Raw genomic sequence first — 7,708 nt, 5'->3', positions numbered from 1 at the left:
ACGGCAACCCCCCAAGCCATGCAAAGCACCATCCACGGCCTGACCGCCGCGCTCGTCGCCGCCGCCAAAGCCCACGACCCAGCCCTCACCACCCCAACCATGGTTCCCATCCTCCGCGGCGCGCTGCCCATGTTCGTCGCCGCGGCGTCCCTCTTCGCGGCGACCACCTGCGTGCTGGCCCGCTGCAGCAAGAAAAAGGGCACCCAGGACGTCGTGGTCGAGTGGCCCGGTCGACGGCCCTTCCCCGCCGCCGCAGACGAGGGCAAGCTCGTCGTGCTGGACACGCTGGTCGCGACGGGCGACACGCTGGTGGCGCTGTGCGAGGAGCTGTGGGCGATGAGCAGTGGGCGGGCGGAGCGGTCGGTAGCGGTGCTGTGCTGCTATGCGGCGCCCGAGGCGTTGGAGAGGGTCGCGGCCTGTCCCGTGGTGGAGTATGTAATTGTTGCGGCCCGGGCGGAGCGCTGTGACGACGCCGGGTATCTGGTCCCCTATACCCATGGCGATATCGGGGATAAGATCTACGGCGCGGCGTGGAAGGGCGCAGAGCAGCCTGCGAGGCCCGTCGTGGCGGAAGGGGAGGAGGACGTCGAGGGTGTTGCTTCGGGGGTCGAGGGCTTGCTGGTCCGGAATGGCGGGCTCTGGACGTTGACGGACGATGGCTTGGGTATTGAGCGCGAGATTCGGTTCCCTTCGTTTAAGAAGGCCTGGGTAGGTTTTTCCTTCCCGGGGGGTGGTTTGTGGAGTGATATTGTCCTTTTTGCTAACGGGGTGTGAATGAAGGCTTTCATGCAGCGGGTGGCTGAGGCGGCGGCGACGTATCGCCATCATCCGGAGTGGTCGAATGTATGTTGTTGTTGTTGTTGTTGTTGTTGTTGTTGTTGTTGTTGTTGTCTCTGGGGTGTTTACTTTATTTACTATGGTTGCTGGTCTGTCGTGCTGACGATTCATATAGGTCTACAACAAGGTCTCGATCCGCTGGACCACGCACCAGCCGAAAGGATTGACCCGGTTGGATGTGCAGCTGGCGCAGCTCTGTGACAGTTACTGCGAACCGTAGTATTTTACGCATGTTGGATAAATAAAAGTTCTATGACGATGTACATAGCGGTCTATACCTTTTTCCCAATGGAACCCCCGGCCAGGACGACTCTGGCCGCCACAAAGAAGAACACACTGCCCACCATCATGGCGCCCGCAAACACCTGTAAGCCCCAGTAGGTCCCGTTCTGGCGACTCAGGATCGCCCCTGCAATCGGGCTCCCCGTGAGCGAAGCGATACTGATACAAGTGAATAGCACGCCCTGACGCACCCCGGTCTTGGTCACGTCGGGCGAGATCTGGCTCAGGAGGGCGGGAACCATGCCGACGAACGCGCCCGAGGCAAAGCCATACAGCAGGCTGAAGACGATGTAGATGGCTGCGCTGCCGGGGGAGAGAAGGGTGCCCGGGAGCCATAGGACCAGCAGCACGACGGCGGATAGCGCACACATGGCGATCATGACGTTGAATCGGCCCAGTTTGTCCCCGAGGTAGCCGGGCAGGATCCGGCCGGGAAGGCTATGCAGGTTAACCCCAGCGTTTGTTTTTTTTTTTTTTTTTCCGTAGGAGAGTTTGTCGAGAAGAGGAATAATGGGAAAACTTACCTTGCTGCATTGAGGATGGTCAACAAGTACCCAGCCAAGTCTCGATTGACCCCATCCTCCTGCGCCTCCACAATCACGTAGTTGATCGGTACAAACATGGCGAAAAACCCACAGCAGGAAGCCAGCATGAGTAAGATAAACGGGATCTCCGAAAAGGGACCGACGTAGTCCGTCAGCTTGACCGGCCGTGGGACGGGCGCAATCCTCGACCGAACGGTCAGGTTGGCAATGATCAGCATGGCCAGGACCATGAAGCCCGAGATACGCAGCGACCAGCCGAATCCGATGCGCGGCAGGAGTCGAGCCAGCATCGTTGGGAACACGACCCCGCCGAGGGAGGAGCCGCTGGACACGATGCCAAACGCCAGGGCGCGCCGCTTATCGAACCAGGTCGCCGTGCAGGAGAGCGCCGGGTAGAAGACAAAGCTGGCGCCAAGCGGGCTGCAGATGCCCTGGGCGAGGATGAACTGATAGTACTCATGCGAGATGGAGGTCATCATGAGACCGAAGACGTGCAGGAACGTCCCAATGAGGAGGAGCCATTTGGGGCCGTAATTATCGAAAACCTGAAGAATTGATGAACGCTGACCATGCTATGAAGAATTAGGGCTTACAGAGGGTCATACTCTGCCAATCACCAGTCCCGCTGCAAAGAGAATAAACGGCTCCAGAGACAAGATCCACGAGATGCTGGACGCCGAGTAGGTCCGTAATTGATGGGCTTGATAATAATCTTGGAAGATTCCAATGGCTGGCACCTGTCAGAGTGAAGCCACCACGAGAGAGGATCATTCGTACCGTTTACCCAGCCAAAACCGCAAAACAGACAGCACCATGCCCCGGCCACGACTGTCCAGGCGCGGAGGCCGTGATCCACATGCCTCGCTGCATCCTCTGAAGTTTCAGTGCCCGTGGCAGCCACCGTGCCTTTCAGCTCCGCGGTCGGATTGGTCGCCATGGGTGGACACTTGATTGGTCTTGGAGCAACTGTCCTGCGAGTTGAAGGACACACCAGCAGAAAAGAAAAAGGATTTCGCACTTTGAGTTTCTGTATTAAGTCACCCCGTTTTCACCACCGCGGCTGAAAGGTATGTGAGCCTCGTGTGCGGAAGCAAGGGCGTAAAAATTTTTTTTCTTCCTTGATTTCTTCCCTTCATGGCGTTCCCCTAACCACACGAGTCAGCCAGTCGGAGTTAAGGTTAATTGGGAGCCCCCATGAATCAAGCCTTAATACAAGCGGGCTATAGGGGGATCATTGGTTATCCCCGACCAGAGTTACATCGCGTGGGTCCAGGCCAGAGTGAAGGAGCACAATACGAGGCTGTGCTTTAGCTTAACTGCACATCGAACATACATCCCCGAGGGGTTTGGAAACTAAGGGGATGCACGCGTCTGCTTACCGACATCAGACATTGCTCTCTCCTTCCTGATCCTGTCTTGAATCTTGCCTAATGGCGTTGAGACAGCTAGATTTCCGTGGATATCAATGCAAGGGTTCCTGCACCTCGGATTACGCCGAGAAGGCTCCACAGCCAATCGGGTGGAGCTGCCGATCCCTCGAGGGTCAGCCCTAGTTCCATCCTCCTGTGGACTCGTGGGATCCTCGATAGGAGGAAAAGAGTCCAGGAAGCTGAAGAGAGAGTGAGACATATGTTACTGAAATGGTAGAAGTAAAACCCAACAATCTAAACAAGTACAATAGGGATTGTTAGACAACACTCCCCATAATGGCCCAGCATTTGGCTGTACAATATAGCTCTGCAAGGAGGCCGGAGTAAAGCCCCATTTTGCACGAACTTTACAGCAATATCATACTAAAAATATCTCGTCTATCACTGCAAGGTCTGGGGAAGCCCGGGGTACATTTGGGTCTAATGGCCTGGAACAGTATTGCCCATAAACTCAGCATCGCTCTCCGCAGAGCTTATCGCTGGTATATTTTCACCAGGGCTAGAATCTGACCTGCAGCCTACAGCGTCGCACCAGCGCGTATCATGAGATCGTATCAATCCAACATACTTTCTCGGACATGCGAGAGATCCAGGCGTGTCACGCTACTGCAAAGTCGGCAAGACCATGCGTCTGAATTGCGGAGGAGATGACGAAGCCCTGAAATTCCGTAGGCCCAATTGGAAACTGTGGCGCATGTCGATGATTAGGAACATACTGTAAGCAGTGTCGAGCAGAGGGTGCTGGTGCTGTACAAGCTTTCTTATAAAAGGCGGCCGTTAGATACGTCGACCATGGTAGAGATGTGGAACTGGTCTCTGTAAAAGTCGAGATAATGGAGTCACTCATTACTGCCGTCCAAACCCTCGTCCGTGAGACACTCAAGGTTCCGCGCCTTAAACCAACGAGCTCCGATGGCAAGCAATCACCGAAACAACAGCCGCATTCACCCTCCATCCCCCCCGAGGTACACCTGTCCCCCTTCGAAGAGCTTCCTCTTGCCTATGAGCCTTCAACATGGTGGTTAGACGGCCACTGTCCTGCACATCCTCACTTCGACAACGCTGATAGAATCCGACTCCGGACGGCGGAAGTCAAGCGTCCCCTACTTCAGTACATCTTAGAAGGATGTCGAATCCTTCTGGAACAAGCGGACAACAAGTCACTTCTGCTCCCATTCGACCAACACAAGACGCTGTGGAGAGCAGCCATCTCCGTCCATAAGTTCGGCGTTTTATATCTCGCCACTCGCTCAGAATGCCGCGAAGTGTTCCTACCAGCCGTAGAATCCAACCTAGACCGCTTCAATGAGATCGTCGCCTTCCTCTCTCACGACAACAATGCCATCCGTGCCATCAACTACGGCGCCCACCGCCTGGTCAACAGCAACACTCTCACAGTGGACCACCAAACAAAACTCGTCCCCCCAAATGCCATATCATCCATTGGCCCAGGCCACATTGCCGTTCGCGAAAAAGATTTCGATACCGATAGTACCGACATGCTGAACAATTCGTCTGCAATCTGGGACCTCCATGACTTCGCCCACCTGACCGCTGCGTCTGTGTGTCCCGAGCTATACGGCTCCAAATACTTCACGCATCTCATCAAACTCCCATCGAAGCTGACGGCTCTGATACGTAGCCCTAAAATGAAGACGGCGGATCCTACGCCCCGTTTTTCGGATGGAGTTGTATTCAGCGAGTTGCTCACGGTTCTATTCACATCTGAGATTGAAGCGGTCCAACGAGCGGAGAAAACACATACCTATGCCTCTCTCGCTGATACTTTGGCTGAGAACGTGGCCGATTACCTGATGGGTAAACGTGAGCTTCAACACCTAACGACGGGTGTCATGCTACAGGCAAAGAAGCCCATCAGCGCGGTTCAGCTGGCGACCTTGGTCCAGAACAAGGCGTATGAACTGACCGCCAGCGAGATCGAACAGCGGGTGATGACCAGGGGTGGTCCTGCTGGGGACTCCAGGGACGAGCTGGACGGCCGCAGCCCGTTCGAGAGAATCAAGCTCCTGGCCCACTGTCGACGGTGGCTGTACTTCGAAGTGAGGAATACAATCAAGCATCGAGCCCATAAATTGGCTTACAGAAAGGTAGCCGAGCGTATGCTTGCACAAGGTGATGACGGCTCCATCACCAACAATGATCGTGTTCTGTTAGAACAGTCCTAGACCATATTCGCTACGAGGGTTGGGAAAGCAACGGCGTTGTGAACCTTTGGCAGACAATCATTGATACGAATCCGGAGTGCCAATCTGCTATGTGTAAGGGATAGCCAGGGCACTATTCCATACAGCCAAAAGGTCAGATAATTCTGGATCAACGATCCAGAATGCCCTGGGTACACTACGCTGTAGATGTGATCGAACCATAGATACTTCCGAGAATGCAATTAGCCGTCCTATCTCCTACTACTATCTGTTATATAGAGGCGGAGAACTTCTTCATATAGGAAACATAGTCAACCAAAAGGGAAAAAAGAACAAGAAAATAACGATTCATTCACACCATATTTCTGGTCTCAGTAACGAGGAAGTATACAACCACATAGTGATAAACTGTTCTCGATTAAGAGCTGAGGTCAAAGTTTCTACACGCATAGTAGTAGTAATGTGACCAAGGTATCATTCTATATACGATCGATACATACCTTCTACGGCCGCTATCAGGGAAGTGAACCGAAAAAAAAGAAGATAAAAAAAGAAGCGACACCAGTGAGATTCGAACTCACGCCCCCGAAGGGAATGCCTGGGCAGCTATCCATGTAATGGGTATAGCAGGGCACCGCGTTAGGCCACTCCGCCATAGTGCCTTATTGGTCGAAGTTCGGATAATTTATACATTATCAAGGGGTTCAGTACTCTACTATTACAGTCCATAAGCACGTTTGGATTCTCTGTATGTTCTCTATATGAATTGCCGAACACCCTTTCGGATATGGACTAACAATATGGACGACTTTCTGGTCATGCAGGGGAGTACCCTGATACCAATGCCCATAGTAGGGCGCACAGTTGACTGCCAGTGGATATTCAAGGCAGTCAAGAAGCACGCTGCACAACCTTCCCGTTTAATCGCATACTAGTCGCGACTAGTCGTAGACTCAGTGATGAGCAGTCATATCGGGAGAGTTAAAAGGAGTCAAATATGTCTAGAAGGAGAAATACATCTTCAGTGATGTGAACGAATGCCAACAATATTCACCGTAGCCTATGTGCATGGCCACGATGGACAAGTCATACTGTCGAGAAGCACTTTGATCCTGACGCCATCAACATAGCCAATATCCTAATGCTTACACTTACATTTAACCGCCTAGATTCATATTGACCCCATTATTGACCTTAATGCTTGAATTATGATACTCGACTACCAAGAGGCGCACCTGTTTTTAAACGATAACCCTTACTGGCATTGCCCGGTACCTGGCGGGGCACACCTTATTCAGCTAAGGAGTTAGGAAATGATAACGATGTCAGCGGTGAGTTAGAAATGATCAAAACATAAACATCGAGTCGCTCGTGAATCATGATTGAGATGGGTTGCGATGTACATACCTTGTCAATGTTGTACACAGCAGAAGTATACGGTTCGATTAGGATATTATTTCCATGGCTGCGTCCAACAGCATAACAAGCAGCTTACGTGGGGTCACTCATTACCTGTATAGTTAAATCTCTGTTATCTACTGAGAGCCAGAAATGGTGGTGCTGCTCGATACCTCAGGGAAGAAATACACGATGTCTTCAACTAAACGGAGACTGCCAGGTAAATGGCAAGGGAGTATGGGAAACATGTCTACTGTCAGAACAATTCCTACCGGCAAGTTCCCCTTCTCGAAGAAAGAGAAAGGAGGACCCAGTGACAAGAAGAGGAGACATTATTGATGCCTGACAATATCAGTATGAAAGACTAAGCTGATGATAATATCGGTGCTGCTATAAGCAAGTTTATTTAGCAGGGTAACATACTAAACTCCTTCATATATCATAAAGTATGAGTGAATTTCAACACAGTAAGGCACTTTGGCGGAGTGGCCTAACGCGGTGCCCTGCTATACCCACTACGTGGATTAGCTAGTCCAGGCATTTCCTTCGGGAGCGTGAGTTCGAATCTCACAGGTGTCGATTTTTTTCATTTTTCCCTCGAGTTTTTTTACAATGTTAGTTAGTATATATGAGCAGTTGTCAGTTTGTGTTTGACGGGAACCTATCAACAATGACTGGCCATTGCTAGCTTTCTATATAGTATTGGAGGTCTCCTCAACCCCGATAAAAGACACTGTACATACATCATCCTCTCGGTTGCGTGATGAGCTGGACCTCAGACCTGGGAGTCTATCGTCGTACTCTATTCTATGTACATCATGCGTGTTGTCGAGTCACTGGGCAAGGAGCAGTAACTCCTGCCGGTAGGGGCGTAATTGCAACCATGGATTATTAATGGTTGCAGGCAGCCCTGTGAAGTTAGAATTGCAGTAAAACTCTCAACAACCTACAACGTCTCAGAAGGTCTCTGCGGATTAGAAGTGAAAGGTAGGGTCGGTGAATATGTAGTGAATAAGGTGTGGTCCGAGTGACAAAGAGGACATTCTTTCTT

General features: G+C 51.8%; 3 protein-coding genes across 3 annotated transcripts; 2 read left to right on the top strand and 1 right to left on the bottom strand.

The window, feature by feature from the left end:
- Positions 1–1,057, top strand: ABOM_011921 (pterin-4-alpha-carbinolamine dehydratase; the record flags this gene model as incomplete). Its single annotated transcript, XM_022539049.1, has 3 exons — positions 1–708; positions 781–843; positions 953–1,057. Coding segments are annotated over 3 exons (876 nt in total), but the record flags the coding sequence as incomplete, so codon positions are not given.
- Positions 1,058–1,109: 52 nt separating this feature from the next.
- Positions 1,110–2,601, bottom strand: ABOM_011920 (putative MFS monocarboxylate transporter (Mct); the record flags this gene model as incomplete). The annotated part of the gene is made up of 4 exons (XM_022539048.1): positions 1,110–1,557; positions 1,644–2,209; positions 2,270–2,394; positions 2,442–2,601. The coding sequence occupies 4 exons, from the start codon at positions 2,599–2,601 to the stop codon at positions 1,110–1,112; spliced, it is 1,299 nt and encodes a 432-aa protein (XP_022383257.1).
- A 1,326-nt stretch (positions 2,602–3,927) lies between these two features.
- Positions 3,928–5,280, top strand: ABOM_011919 (uncharacterized protein; the record flags this gene model as incomplete). The annotated part of the gene is made up of 1 exon (XM_022539047.1): positions 3,928–5,280. One exon carries the CDS (start codon positions 3,928–3,930, stop codon positions 5,278–5,280), a length of 1,353 nt encoding a protein of 450 aa, XP_022383254.1.
- Positions 5,281–7,708: the final 2,428 nt, after the last annotated feature.

This window comes from Aspergillus bombycis, assembly GCF_001792695.1.
Source record: "Aspergillus bombycis strain NRRL26010 chromosome Unknown contig00196, whole genome shotgun sequence".
NCBI classification, from domain to species: domain Eukaryota; kingdom Fungi; phylum Ascomycota; class Eurotiomycetes; order Eurotiales; family Aspergillaceae; genus Aspergillus; species Aspergillus bombycis.
Note: the sequence above shows the minus strand (reverse complement) of the source record. Positions and strands in the feature narration are given on the sequence as shown.